The 16,441-nt window shown below is 36.4% G+C and overlaps 1 protein-coding gene across 4 annotated transcripts in view; it reads right to left on the reverse strand.

Moving 5' to 3' along the window:
• Positions 1–7,294: 7,294 nt before the first annotated feature.
• LOC117164114 (cysteine-rich secretory protein 2) overlaps positions 7,295–16,441 on the reverse strand; it is a 98,260-nt gene continuing 89,113 nt past the window's right edge. For all 4 annotated transcript variants that reach the window (XM_076627972.1, XM_076627971.1, XM_076627973.1 and 1 more), the window contains 2 exons: positions 15,887–16,093; positions 7,295–10,877 (listed from right to left, as the gene is read on the reverse strand). In XM_076627972.1, coding sequence (XP_076484087.1) covers positions 10,622–10,877; positions 15,887–16,093 — 463 coding nt within the window. In that variant the 3' untranslated portion in view covers positions 7,295–10,621. The remainder of the gene's footprint in view (positions 10,878–15,886; positions 16,094–16,441) is intronic.

A 16,441-nucleotide genomic window follows, 5' to 3' on the forward strand; every position in this document is an offset into this window, starting at 1 on the left:
TCATATACCTGTGCAAATAACTGGAAAGAGTTTTCCAAGTTCCCTCGGACGCGTCGAAGAGAAGAGAATTCCATTACTGGTGGTTGCTCGCAACGATACGATTTCCTTCTCTCGATATCTTTCCAAACACGTGCTTCGAAAGCAACGAAAGCCGACCAACGTCGCGGAACTTTAAGCACCAAAGCAGAAAACTCGCTGGTTTTCAAACGGGAACGTTCCGCGAAAGTTTTCATGCAGGGTCTTTAGAGGATTTTTACTTCCCCTTTCGCCACGTTTGCCAACGGTCGTCGGCCATTGTGCGACTACCCGTTTGTTTGCACGCTCGTGCCGTTTGTAATTCGCAGGATGCATCGCTGAAATCGGAGAAAAATTCGTGTCGCGTCGCGTTACGGCGATTAGCGTCTGGCCGTGCAATTGTGAACGAACCGATGAAACGCAAGCAGACATTCTAGGCTGGATATTGCCTCGATCTTCCGATGAAAAAAACCGAAAAGAGCAATCAGCGAGAATTAGAAAACATAACGTTCGTAAAGGAATATTTTTTGAACTGAAGATGGACCATTTTGGAGAAATTTTAGTTTTATTTCTATGGAGTGACGAATAAAGATTTATGGATAGGTCATTATTCGTTTCAGCTTCAAGCCTTCTTTTTTTCTTTAAACTACCATTTTAACTTGGATTGCTTTGACTGATTTAAACGCCATACGTTGTATTTCCCAACCATTTTACTACATTTTCACAGCTTGAAAAATTTGTCATGCATTTATGACAAACGACTACACGTATACTGATATTACCGCCATAGAACCTCCAAAATTGTCGCTGACATTGCTTTTATATAACGATGTATGGCTCACCTTACGTCGACGTACACAGGATAACCGAAACTCCTGCAGGATAGCCAAAGGCTGTTGAAAGAGCTGTGTCAGCTTTGTCCTGTACTCGACAGTACCAGTTGTGCAGTGATCGATCGGAAAGCATGCAGCTGGCTGGACTGAGTTAAGGGAATGTCGTATCAACTGGAAAATACCGTGTCCGGGCTATGTTCTACTCGAGGTTTGGATAAGCCTAGATCCTGCAGTTATAAGGAGATACTATATTGTTTCAGTTTAGTCACGGTAGTATGTTGAACATGACACAATGTTTTGCTTGAAGGCGGAGGACGGGTTTCAGAACGTTGCTTTAGTCTAATTCTAAATGGTAATGATCTGCATGAGGCGTGTTTTAGCATAGATACATTTGATTAAATTAAGGAATGTTTTAGATCTTTGGAGTAAAATATTCTTCTCAGAGGAATTAATTAAAAAAATAAGAAAATAATTTAATTTGAGGAATTAATGTGGACATTTGTTGTAGTTTCTTTTTTCATTTCATTACTAATATATATAATATATATAATAATAATAATATATATATATACACTCTCGATGATTTTTTCACTTTACTATATCAATATCAGATAGTAATTTTTTTAATAAAAATATAACAATTCCTTTCAATTTCTATTCTTGTTCAAATTTTCGTTAGCAGGAATCATCCAAAATATTCTGTTAATCGATATTCCAATAAACGACTATTCGGTTATTCGAGGATTAATAAAAGTATCTACATATATACCTATCTACGTGTTACACCTGGGCCACGGAATTCAATCCATTAACTACCATTCACCAATTTATCATCGATAAATTTACAAGATCATTCAAATCTTTCATCAGTTTCTCAAAGAATAGACATCGTTAGAGCAGCACTTAAACGAATTTACCTCTCTTTAGCCAATGATGCCGCAGGTAGAAATTATTCTGCTTGGGCGAAGTTGTATCGCTGCCTGGGGAATTCGATTTCGAGACTTGACCCCGGCTCACTGACGAAGAAACGCGTATTAATGGGGAAAAAAGGAGTCGTTTTCGTTCGTGTAATTATATCTATCGTCTATTATCAATTAAAACCTTTGTCTCGCCTCATCTCCCTGCAATTTTCTAGCCTGATTATTGGACGATCGTCCACTTCTTTGTTTTTGATACGAGCATGATAACAGACGGATAATGTCTGATAAGAAGCAGAAATGCTGTTGTTTTCGACGAGATTTTTTTCTTGATGGGAGATGGACCCTTCGGACAGTGGAAGTGATTTATTTTGTATATCAAAGCACACGATTAAAAACAGACACATAAATCTCTTTTCTTATAACATAAATATCTAATTTTTATATCACTTGGTGATTAAAATGGAGGGGATATTATTCTTTTATTTGATATGGCAGGACTATAAAATAGGCTACTAAAAATCTCCAACTGTTTCGTAGAAATATTTTACTAAACTATATATTTCAGTAAATATTTATTATATTAGCATTTAGTAAGACAGTCCTTGTGTTACACAATCATAATGTAGACGTAGACTATGTCTTAAAAATATTATTAAATGTATTAAGTGTCGAGAATCTACATACTGAGATACTAATGGACAACGACAGTGTAATATAAAAGAGTGTACAGAACATTTTTATATGTCACACGTAAAAATTCTCCAAGTATCTCGAGGTCATTTTTATAATATAAGATATTCATGAGCACAGTTCTGCAGTCACACGATGTAGAACAAGTAAAGTGCAAGTATAGCCTGTAAATTAGCTGTACGCGTGCAAACGAATGGATACAAGAGGCAATCGAACCTTCTCCTATCTGAAACTGATCGAGGATGTGGTAACGATTAATCGGTGGTCCACCTGGTTTAGCCTCTGAAAGACTAGCATCCGATCGATATTCGAACTTAATTTATCCGCAAGTGGAACACGTCGGATACCGATACTGTCGATGAACTCGCGAGAAAAGCAGCGTTCAATCTTCAGCCAGGATTCGCAGTTGATTCGCAAACAAGATTTCAGAGCGCGTTCTAAACGTTCAAACAAAGTGAAGTGGTCGGCCAGCTGATTTATTGGCGGGATTTTCTGCTCTCGTAGCCTGCGATCCCCTCGGTCTTTGTGCAGCTGTCGTTGCACGCTCTCCGCCTATACACGCCGGTGTATTAAATCGTCAGAGAATTGAAACTCGACGAAATTAACCTGGATCCAGACGAGATTTCTGCCGCTTATCCTTCCACGATGATGCGTTTAACCCTCGGTTTTAAGCCGTGATCCTATTTTATTTTCGACTCGATCGTGTCCTCCTTCTTTCTAAATAGTTTCCTCGTTTAAAAAAAACGAATACGTATTACCTTTTGAATTTCACCGGTATAAATATTTTGTTCCTTTTTTACTTTTCTTGTCTCTTAAAACCAATAACCTGACAATTTCTTTATATAATTTAAATTACAAAATATACAAAAGCATGAATACATGATGCGAGCCAAGGGATACGATGAAGTTAATCCTCTTTTTTCTGCTCTTCTTATCGAAATAGGGAATATAATTTACAGTGATCTTCAACATTCCTTTATACCTAGATTATTTCAGATTTTCTTCCGAATGTTCCCATTATACACTCCTCTTTTACTTTTTCAGGTTGAGTCTAAAGTACATTTGATTCTTATTTCAAGGTATTTCAAATTCTTTGAAACCAGGTCATGTAGATTTCAAATTTACAATATGTACGTACAATACGTTCTTTACTAAGTGTAATTTCTACGTTTCATCGCTGTATCTTGACAATTTTCATACTGATAGTTTCTCACTATTTCTGGCATTTTTTATTTTCTATACTATCATGCTTTAGAATTCGACCTTGTAATATTTTACTATTACGAGAGACACCTTAAGGCTATTCGTATGATCTGAATTCTTTATGGCCTTCGTGTGCGACCCATCCTTTCGAAATCTGCGCAAATGCGTGCTACACATCTTCTACGTCCACGTAACACTTTGCACTTTGTATTCTCTGTAACTCACCGTAACACGATGCACTCCGTATTCCGTTACACAATCCAATGTTCAGCAGTTTGTAACTTTGGTCGTCTGTAACATTGTTCCCTGCATATTGTTCTCGTGTTTTCTGAAGTTCCACCGGCTTTACTTAATAGTGAATCAAACTGGAGATGAGGCGATAGTGGAATCCAGAGCTAGAGATTAGTCCATTTTTCGTCTCTAATAATTATCTCCACGTTTTAATTAATATTCATTCATTTACACCTTAAGTGATTCACGCTAGTGTCTGCATTATATCATAGTTTATATCTCGTATTTTATCTTACATTAATGAAACATCTCCGATAATATCATTCGAATTTCTGTCGATTTTTACCACGAGTAAAATTCCTTCTGAAACATATACTTCCTTCCGGTATATAGCTCTCGCGGATGAAGTGACAAACTATCATCATCATTGTATGTTTTCAGGAGTATACACACCTGGACGAACGTAAACGTTTACGTCGCACGTTTCATCGCGAAATGTTTGACAAGTGTAATCAAAACGCATCGCTAGGTGTTGGCAAATTTTCGTCTGAATCTCCCATGAGATAGGACTACTGATTGAATTTTCGTTTAGAATAGATATTCGTCAATTTTAGTGAAACTTATTTTAAGAGAAGAAATTCGTAATATTTTAAAAAAACATATTGCTATTGCGCTTAATTATCTGTGAATGAATATTGCCCTGTAAAGTACTAATTTACACGTATTTGTAATAAATATTGATTTTCGTTGTTTTGTAATTAAACCGAATGATTATTTAGTATATAGAAACAACTGAAATGCAAATATCGTGTTTCACTTATATTTGATCGTATCGTATGGTAATCTGTTTTATCATTCAAGTTTATTGACCCAGTTCAGAATTCTACGCTACAATCAATTCATTATACGTGATTACGTATATAGATATCTTGTACACAGGAATGAAAATCCAACAATATATTAGAAATAATTTACAAATATTACTTGTATGTTACAGTAGTTTACACGACTCACGATTATACGGAAAAGTGTGCTAAATAACATGTATAGGTCGACAATTTGTTTTTCAATGTAGAAATATTTTCAAGATTGGTAATAAAGAAACAAATGTCCCTGTAATAATACTAAATTTGTAAATTTCTGAACGGATTTCGGTAACGATACGAATTATATAAAACAAAGTATTAAATATATTTGTCTCTATAAAACAAAATATTAAAGATATCTTTCTCGTTAATAATGATTATTTCAAGCAAACTGGAAAGTTCATATTTCTTATATATTTCGAAAAAGTAAGTTTTTATTTAAGTCAGCTTTCCTTGTATGGATACAGAGGAGAATAGTTCAAAGAAAAGATAGTTTTACCGGACTGGAAAATGTAGTTCCTCCGGCTACGCAATTATGAACTTGCGAACAACTTCGTTTGAGAAAAAAAAGAGTTTCAAATAATGGATATTCAACACACTAACCCATAAAATGAAATAGCTTTGTTAATCAACAACTTTTATCCCTTGAATTTCTATGCGAACACTCAACTACGTAATCATTCGGATTAAAAACTGTTCCTTCTTTTTCTATTCATCTGCAAGCTAATTGCAAAAATGAACACATCAAAAACGTTTTCAATCTGAAAAAAAGCAAATAGAAAGGATAACGAAAATTGTTTTTGCAACATTCTACATTTTTAACTTACGGTAAAAGAGATAAAAAGAGTAACAACATTTATACACAGCGGTTTACATTTCAAGCATTTGATAAACTAAATGAGAAAAGCAACGTAAATTGTAACAAATCTGCATTCTTATGTTCTAATGAAGCAGATAGAGATTAATAGTATCCAACGCGCGCGTCGCTTGCATAAATACGTATTAACTAAATTAGATAAATTAAAATTTATTTAAGGAATAGTCGCACACCGAACAAATGGAAAAGATAAAAATAAATCTACGTAAAGTTGTATTAAAAGAAAGAAAAATAACTCACCAATCGTTGTTCGATTTCAATTGACCATTGCCTTAGGACATCCGTGAGTTGAATCCCTCAGACAAGGCAATCGACCTTTTCGATTTCTCCATCGGAACTCCGTCTTCCTCGTCTTTCTCAAATCCAACCTGTTCGCCGCTGAAAATGCTTTTTAACGATTCTCTACGATCGTTGATACGTAAAAGTTAAAAACACTTGCGCGTCTCGTAAATTCATTTGACTGCTTTTAGACAGCGATATAATCTTTTACATTGTGCAACACAGAGTACCGAACCTCGTTTCACATGAAAAAGTCATTTTCGGAAAACCAACAGAGAGACAAAAATTCCCTTTTTTCCGTCCGATACGTTCGATAACGGATGTTTTTCGCTTTTTTTCCCTCTCTTTTATTTTTTCGATAGCTGTTCGAAACCCAAACGATTTATTCCCTTTGAAATTCCGCTCTAATCCTTTTGGTTTCCCGGTATAAGGAATAAATAGCGGCAAGCGATTAAGCACGTCGCAAAGATAACATGCCGCGTATTAATTCCCGACCGAACCCTCCATAACACTTAATCTGATTTATTGATAAAGTTGCGGCTTCACGTTCGCCGTTACAATCTCGCCATGCACGCCTTTCATATATTCTATAGTATAATATCGACGATCATGATGTTCGAACATAAGCTTAAACACGTTTCAGCAAACTGGTTTTTAAGCTATCAGTTAATTCGATGGTTCAGTTCGTTTAAATTTAAGATACAGAAAATGTTACGGTGTTCAATCGTGTTCATAAGTATCAAGGGATCTCCTTGTTCTATATAAGATGTGATAATTGGTTTCAATTATTAAGAAAATAATTAATTTTCGCCTCGTGTTAAAAGCTTGAAAAAGTTTGCTTCGGAGAATATATGAATTATTTGATTCAGTTGTCGAGAATGTTTTAATATTTTCCGCCATATTAATGGTTGATACATGAGAAGTATAAAATGAAGAGATAAAAGCGTAATAATTGTTGTATCATTACAAACAAAGAATGTAAATGGTAGAGCTGAAGATGAAATTAAAGTTGAAACGCAAATTTGCTATTTATTAAAAAAGTTTCGGCAAATGATTCCCAGGAGTTTAATTTACTGAAAGTTGCACCATTGAAGTTTTTTTTTTTTAATAACAGAACACTCCATTTTTTGTCGTTGATTTTTATGTAGATACTATAGCGTAATGACCGAAATATCTTTCATAAAAATAAGATATTTTCTTGGCAATGGTACTCCATAACATTTTCAGTTTGTTCAAATTATAAATCATATTAGAAAAAATAAGATTTTTTGTTCACCTTCGTATCTATAAGAAATCACATAAGAAAAACAAGAACGAAGAACAAACTTAACCAAAATATTGTTTCGAGAAAGTGCACTAAAATACTCATAAACAATTAAATGCCTTTTAATATTTACAGGATCTTTATTTCGGTAAGTGAACGAAGTATGACAGCTTACAACGTTTTCGATCGAGGATGTGTGCGTAACTGAGAGCCTCGTATTACATCGTTACGTGTAACATTAATCAACCTCTCATCTAATCGTCAACCCAATTAACTGTGTGTCTTCTATTTTATCCACTGCATTTATGTCTCACGTGTACATCCGCATATATTCTCCTTAATTATACGTAATACCTTACGAACTATGCACTCCGCACCATTTCCACCCCGATTCGTGTTTCGCATTTCGACGCGACTTTCAAAAAAGTCCGAAGAATACGCTATTCATTCCCAAATCTTCAACGTTGTTCTATAACATTTCTTTCTCTTTTATACGTCTCACATGCTATAATTATCAATGAAAACACCGTGAAACGAGATGAAAAATATAATAGTATCTTCGTAAACGTAGTAACAAACGAATTCTAGGATGACGTTGGATATACACTTTTGGAAATCGATCGATCGAGAGCGAACGAGTTTGCCTGTAATTATATAAAGTGGCCTAAAGAATAAAATTAATGTTCGCTCGGAAGGCTAACATAAAGATTAATACAGAAAATAACATATTAGAAATACAGTAAAAGAATGCATTCTTAGCCTTTCGTGTAGAATGATGAGGCAACAAAGGGAAAATATACTTAATATACAAAAGTTTAGAAAGGAAATATTTCTTGCAGAAGCGCTTCTCGACAAAAATTAGGCTACTTTCATAATCACAAGCATAAGTTAGTACTTCTCTAGCTGAGAAAAGTTCTCTCTTCATAGTATTACAAATAACATGTACATTTTGTCATCGAGCACTTGTGAATGCAGCAATATATTCGACAAAATGGATCTTTTTTTCTTCTTAAAAACGGATTGATTTAAACGATGGTCCTAATAATTTATACGATGCTGGAATTAAAATCCCTATTGTCTAATAATTGTCTGAATGGATATGTAAAGGTCCAAATTCGCTTACAATTCTTATCATAGAATAACTATCTGTTTTGTTTGAAATTGTTTTTTGAGATTGAAAATGGTTGCATTCATAAGTCCTCGAAAGAGTGACTAAACGCTCCGTCAGAATTGAACGTTGAATGAAATCACGAGATTAATTGTAGCGTCGTGATTCTGTGCATACACTGGCTATCGTATAACTTATATCGCTAAACACGTTTAAGATAGGGGTTTCGGTAATGTTCATACATTTTTAGTCCCACGTTTAGGCGACGTACAAGCTTTCCGATAAAAGTCATTATTCATTTTCATGCGTATACTTCAGAAAATAAAAAACAATGCATGAGCTTAATTATTCAATTTCACTCTTCAACTATAAAAATCAGCACTTGATATCCTATAATTATTCTTAACTAAGGAAAAAGAAGAACAACCATACCGGTCTTTCCCATATAAAATTAATTACCAGTTAACAAAAAATTAATAACTTTTATCGACAGCTCTCCGAACGTCCGGAATCAAACGACGATCTAATACAGCACCGAGAAACACCCACCATGGTTCACCTATGAAGTTTTCGCTTACCTACACGTATTTACACACTGCATGCACGTCTATATAGACACTCTTATCGTTTACAAATATCAAAAGGATTCGCCTGATCTCTCCGTTTCGCGGGACTTCGGTTCATCCCTCGTCCATTTCTCGAGCCATTCAGCCCCTCGCGGTTCGCCTTTAGGGCTTCCTTTCAACCGGCGCCTCAGACAAAGGTTCAAAGACGAGCCACGAGGACGTTCGCAGAAAATAGAGTAAATTTCCGGGACGACGTTGTCGAGGATGATTACGGAGCAAAGGGAAATTGTCTTTCGATCGCCTGTGTTAATCGTACCGAATGAAAACCACGAACTATGCGGAGAAAACAATGCCGTTGTATTAACTATATGTTTAGGATAGATTGTTGAAAATTTATTCAATTTACGTTTGACGTTTGAATAAATAGGCAATTTAATATCATATTATTGGAACTTTTTACTAGAAATAAAGTATTTTAATCTTGATTTTAAATTGCAAGTAAAGGGAAGTCTGGTTATAAAGAGTTAACTCTGTTCTTAGTAGAAAGATATTTCAGATAATTACAGTTTACCAATGGACAGTTAATTAACGAATGAATTGGATCTCTCTGCATGTTTCAGCCACGTTTATGACCTGCAGTATCTTCACCGGTATTCAGGCTGTATCAAGAATGTTCGATACGACACGACATATTAAACTTGAGGAATGTTTAAAGTTTTTCTCGGGCACCGGAAACGAATTCATCGAGTTCAATTTACTTTCTCGTCTGCTTTTTGATTGCCCTCCGTTTCCTCCCTGCTCTACAGCTTCCCATTTTCAAACGAAACATCCTTTTAAAATATTTACTCTGCAGCTAAGGGGTTGTTAACCCTTTGTACTGAACTGTCGCTGTATAGTGACACTGACAAATGATATGAAAATTATTTCTTACATAAGTATAAGTAACGATATATCTGATATGTCTACGTCTATATATCTAAATTGGTATAAACAATATCTGATTATATATGCAGTAATTAAGATTATAAAAATAACATTCAAAATCGGTATCAGATGTTAACAAATATTCACAAAAAATGTTTTATAAATTCACGTAATGATCGGCAATGTTCAAATAGAAACTTTCTAAGCGTTTAATTAACCATTCTATTACAAAGATTATATACGTATTTAATAAACAGATGTTTTTACAAACGTACATTTCACATCCACGAAATGGTATTAATGTTTCTGTTATTTTGTGTATCACGTATTAACTAAATACACCGAATATAAAATATTTGAAACATTACGATCATTCCACTCTAATAAACTCCGTCGCAACCTGCGCATTATCCCCATATCTCTTCATTACCAATTTTGAATAGTTAACAGCGTACAATGTATAAAAATCTACGATGCAATCTACGGGAGGCTGAGACACCCCCTTGCTCGATCAAACTCAGCCTTCGTTCAATCAAACAAAGAACTCCGCTAATTTTCTTCGCTTTCATCACAGAATTTCAATTTCCCTTTGTTCCGCAATGAATCTACGTAGAACGTCGTGCTACGAAACGAAGGCAGCGATCGACGAAAACCCGCAAACCGCCACCGTAACCAAACTAAACCTCAGACCTTAATTCACTCGCTATCCCGCTGGGTGGAACAGCTTGAAAATAATTTCGTACCTCGTGCAGGATTCGTCGACCTTCTCCCTTCTAAGTAGCGTAACGACGATCGATCAACCGGTGCGAAGAAAAGGGTGTAAGAGCCGCGTTGACGATCGTTCACTACCCGTGATGATAGTAGATCTTGTCCTTGCAATTGCACGTGGCACCGCAGAACTTTCGTCGTTCGCGGCCCTCTTTCGTGTTCGTCTCGCAGACCCAGTTACGAAACGTCCTGACCAATTCGGCGCAGTTCGACCAAAGATCGTTGTAGTAGCAGGCGTTTGTGCACAGCTTGTTGTACGAACAGTGGTCCTTGCACATGCTACACGGCTTGCCTGCCACGTAAGGACGGCTAAGTTGACCTTTGTAATTGCCGCTGCAAGTAGAAAGAATTGTGAGCCATTAACATGGTTTTTTTTTATGCACATGTACATCGTTTGTTATAATCGTCTTTGTCTAAGGCTGCTATGAAACGTTTGAGAGTGAGATGATGTGGAATTTGGTGGAGGATTAATGAAACATGTATTTATCCGATATGAAGAATACAGGAAAGAAACACAATCTTTTGTTTTAATGTCGCTTTATGATTAAAAAGCAATGTTTCAATACAAAATAGTTAAAAATAGAAATATCTTTCAATATTTTAGAACAAAGAACAATTTTAAATTATGAGATAATCTAAACAGTCTAATAGCCTAAATCGAATAAAAGGATATTGTGATACTGGATTTAAGTGCTGCCGTGTAAATGGAAAATGTGATTTGTCGTCTTTTCCCTCTGCTCAGCCACTTCGCAGTCGCACAATCAGTTACAAGGCACTCCGCATATCGGTATCAACTTTCTGCTAAGTAATTACAATGATCTTTCCCAAAAGGGAAACATCCGTTTCCGCAACCACGAAACAACTTTTCACTGAATAATTTTTCTCTAAACAACCGTTCGATTTTATACAACCATCATAGCTGTATTTCGACCAGAAAGAATAATTTTGCCCGGCTGCAATCAGAGCGCAACTTTCCTTCATCTCCAAGAACACGACAAAAGGCTCTCTAGCTCGCTCATTTCTCCCCATCAATTTCACCCCATCCCCGTGGCAAATGCTCGCCTAATAACTCCGCGTTTACCCGCTTCGACTCGCCTGCCTGGCACTCTCTTCCTCCGGCAATCTTTCCTTCAACTTTACTTTCAGACAATTAAGCCGTGACGTTTCACGACGTTTCATGATTGCAGTTCGCGAACGTCTCCAGCAACTTTCTCTACCCGTCAGACTCTACGTTTTCCAGCGACAAACAGCCAGAGGAATGAGCTCGAGCCAATCCTCGCGACCAAGTCACGATTAATTTACATTTGGAGTATTTTTCGCACCCGGTCACCGCGATCGTCGCCGCGCCGTTTCGAATTCAAATGTCCCGCCGCGAAATTCATCACGAAACCGCGCTGGAAAGTAAAAAGTAATACTGTCCCCCGTCACAGCTCTTTATCTACTACCCAATCGAGGGAAGACCGCGGACATCGTATTAGATCATCACGAATTAGAAGAATTAAAAATCTCTGTAAGGAAAGATCGCGTAGAACGGGTTTATTGGATAAATGCTAGAAATCGAGGCAACGAATAGTTTCGTCGTTCCTGAAGGATTTTGTTTCTAATTTAATACGTTTAGCGATTATAATGTTAAAGCAGGCTTTTTGTTTGCGTCGGTTTGATATCATTGGATTGTGGACTTATATTTAAGTTCATTTGTATTCATGTACCTGTCTTGTAATTAATGAGATTTTTAATTACTGCGGTCTTCAAGTTTTTATATTATGCCATCGTTCTTGTTTCAATATAGTAAAGGAGATTTTAATATTATAGAAGTAACTTTAGTAAAATTGGAAAATAAATCGTGAATATCGGTAACAACTGCATCATATTTTCCTGAAACTGACGAACACAGTAGAGTCGATCAAAGTTCAAATTAGACTACATCAGCTATCATAGTTGCCTAAGGTTTGAAAATATTTACCGTGTCCTCGCCAAGAAAATATTAACAAGAAACGCGACGTAAAATTTATTCTTGTTTATTTTGCTTTGCGTGCAAGAATTACGTTCAAAGAGTAGAGAGAATAATTTCTGGCTCGATTAATACAACTGACGCGTTAATACTGGTTTTTGTGTATGTGGTTTGAAAATTAATTTCTTAAAACGCGGCTGACAAATTGTACAAGTTATCGGCCGTAATTTTCAAAAGAATAATCGTCCACTTTATGCGGCTGTTGCGTAAAGAACTCGAGAAACTTTCCTGAAACACGATCCAAGGGGAATAGAATTAATTTCGAAAATGTGCTCTTGCGTCACGACGTCTCAGAGCATTACTCCGGGATATTATTCCAGAATACTACGATGTAGCACACTATACCGTACAATAACAACAACACATATTTCTATAACAACAACAACAAAATATTCGTTGTAAAATGATGAAGCAGATAAGGAATAAAGTAATTATTAAGGAAGCATGCAATATGTTTAGAATAGAACAGTTTAATGTCTATAATATGCAGGAATTTTTATTGAATCGCTCGAGTTCCAAGAATATTTATAGAGCTTACCGAGAGATAGAATTTTTAGAATTGAAAAGCATACACGCAAAAAATTGGGAACGGTTTATAGAAAATATTCTTCTTGAAATAGTAAACACTTGGTTGAATCGGATTAATTAAAAAAAACCAATCGAATAGCACAGATTGAATGGATTCTGGAAATTCTACGACCAAATTGCAGGAGCAGGTGCCTTGAATATCGCTGTATTTAATTTTAAACTTGTTAAAAATTTAATTTCGTTGACTGTTCATCGAGTGGTTGAAAAATTTACGATTTTACGATTTTCGGGTTTAAAAATCTTATTGTAGAGTTTTATGATCTTTCATGATCATCTTCTATGTGAACAATAACGAATAGACAGAGAGGAATAATAGAAACAATGTCCAAGGTGCTAAACAACGTGGTATTCTGGTGAAGCGATCGTGAAGAAGTTTATAGAGGGTGGTCAAAAAGTGGCTACATGCACGAGACGTCGGAGAAGTGGGTCAGACGTCAAGTAGTCTTCTTCAGAGAAGACGTGCTCCTCTTGTCGACAAAAAGCAACACCAGATACACGAAATGTAACGTACACTTCGTGATTCAACTTCTTTTTATCTTCCCTCTTCTTTTTCACAAGCATGCACGCAATTTAGTTATACCCTCTCATTGCACATTCGCATTTTCCACGTTTTTTAATTGTGCTACATTTCGTCGTTATAATCCATTTTCAATATTTGTTCGTTTCATAGGACACGCTCCTTTTAGGAAAATGACTTATAATATTGAAAATAACGAAATATCTAAATTGGGTAAACAAAACAATTCATAATTATTGGAATATCTAGTCGTACCAGGTAAGGTGTGATAATTAATTTAACATTATAGTAAAATAAAATTATTTTGACTTATCATCGTATAAATTTTCTCGCTTACAGGCCGTTGACCCAACATGATAAATATATCTTAGAATGTAATCGCTCAAAACACAGAGCTTAAGGCGAATTATGCGCCGCGTGAGCGCGATTTGCCGGCAAGATTGCAAGCCTGTCATGATTATGACGATGCAAATGAAACCGTGATACTCTTTACATAGAGGGCTACGTTGCAACTGTTTCGCGAGTGCTCGCACAGTAACTCGCAGAATATGACTGATGAAACACTGATAAAAGACTCTGACATAAGATGAATGACTATTGTACGAATCGTCAGATTCGTCGAACAGATAGCGTGTTACGTTAATATGAAATCCAACGTTCGTACACACACGTTTAATCTCTTATAGCAAATAAGTATCTATAATTACGTCACATATGACGACATTTAAGACGTGAAATTTATAGTACCTACTATTCACAACCTTCTGAAAGTTCGATTTCTTTACAATCCATCGACCTCATAAACACCGCCAGTTTTCCTCTTTGATTCCCTCTTCGCTATCTTATTTTCTATCCCTTTAATTCCTTTGTAATTACCTTTCTTTATTTATCCTTCCGGGCAGTCCTAACGCGCGTACACTGGTAATATTTCCTTGGCGCGATGCACCAACAACGAGAAAAGAAAGGAAGAAGGAAGGGAAAGAGACGAAGCCGAGAGAATTTAAATTACGCGCGTCGAGCGCCGTCATAAATTCGTTTCTCGACCGCAATTTTCCGGATTATGCCCGTGGCCTTCCGCCGCGGTACCAGGCAAACTTTTCGATTACAATGAGCCACCATCATAAATTCCTGGCGCAGGAAGCAGCTGCGACTACCTACACGCGGTAATTCCCTGTGATACTTGCGACCACACGTGGCGAAGACAACTCTGTTACGTTCGTTTTTCACCAATTGACGGCGTGTGAAAAATTCATTAATATGTGTATTTAAGAACTCTTTAACTCGCCTTAATTCAGCTTCAAACGTTTCTCAACATTTCACCAAATCAACGTTAGAAGTTAAGTTTCACGATTGAATATATTCCGCTCGAACAAACTTGATTTCTTCCTCTTGTCTTAAAATCTTACTACTTATCTACTATCTTATTATATAAAAAATTACAAATTTCTGTCCTACATTGCTCTGCCGGTCTATTACTCGGAGAAAGAAAACTTAGCTTTTCAAACGAATTCAAGCAACCTCGTGCCTTAACACGCTTTTGAAAATATCCCTCTGAAGTCGGCAAAATTAAATAAGACGCTTGGGAAGGAAATCATAATAGCCAGTCGGTCGCGTTTTCGAAACGACTAAACCACAGAACCGAGAAAAATGAAACGAAAACAGTGAAACGAGAGCGCGCACAGAACACGGCAACTGCGAGAAGCTTGAAGAGAATACACGCAAAGGTACTTCAGCTTTGTTACCGCTCCGTATTGTATTCCTTTTGCTGTTCGCTTTATAGGCGCTTTTTTGTTCCTTGACAAGTGGCTCTCTTGTAGGCACCTTTACACCAAACGCGATAGAACCAAGTTCGACGTGTACTTAAAATTCTAACCAATCCCGGTACTCAAATTTCGCATCATAGAAATCTGATATTATGGGGAATACATACAAAGCTGTATACTTAAAGTTCTAGGTCTATAGTTTTGTAACTTGTGGAACAAATTATTAGAATATCCTGTAACAATTGTTCCGAGATTGGTAATAAAACATTATTTTCTAATGCCATTTGTCGGTGCATCTCACTCCATTAAAACGAATGAAATAATTTTCACCAACTTTTTTTATACAAATATTCCACTGTGATACTGCTCGAATGTAGTCGACCGACTTTCGAGCGTATAGAACAAAAAATTTGTGAAATTTCAAGGTATCTTATTTTCAAATTGTCAGCAATTGTTTACTCACCTTGGAGCATAGTTGCACACATACATGAAAAAGTCCTTGCCGAGTGGACCTTTGCCACCAGTGCAATGACTCACGCCACAGCCTACTAAATGTGTGGTGGCCCACACGATTTGAGTGTAATGGCCGATTTTGCGATAATCGTTGGCTTCTTCGTTGCCGTATTTGAAATCTTTATATTCCATGTACCACATTCTGATAGCGAAATTCCTGAAAATGAAAGGACGATTGATTAATCGGCAAATTTACATTAACATCTTCCTTTTACTTTCGCCACCATTGTACAATTCTACTTTCTTTCTTTCTTCTTCGCTTTGTACACTGAAAGAAGCGAGGAGCGTTCGAAAGGCCTTTCAATCCAAAAGAAGAGAATCAAGTCAATTAAAAACACGACAGACTCGGTCGAATGGTTTCATTGGAATTGCCGACGCCAAAGGAGGACATGGAAGTGACATCGGCGACAATTGTTCACTGAACGTCAACAGGTGGGTCTCTAAGGAAACCAGCGAGTACGAAAGCAAGTTATCGTTAGGCAGAAGTAGAACAATGCTGGTGAAT

The sequence above is a fragment of the Bombus vancouverensis genome, chromosome 3, assembly GCF_051014615.1.
Source record: "Bombus vancouverensis nearcticus chromosome 3, iyBomVanc1_principal, whole genome shotgun sequence".
In the NCBI taxonomy this organism is placed as follows: domain Eukaryota; kingdom Metazoa; phylum Arthropoda; class Insecta; order Hymenoptera; family Apidae; genus Bombus; species Bombus vancouverensis.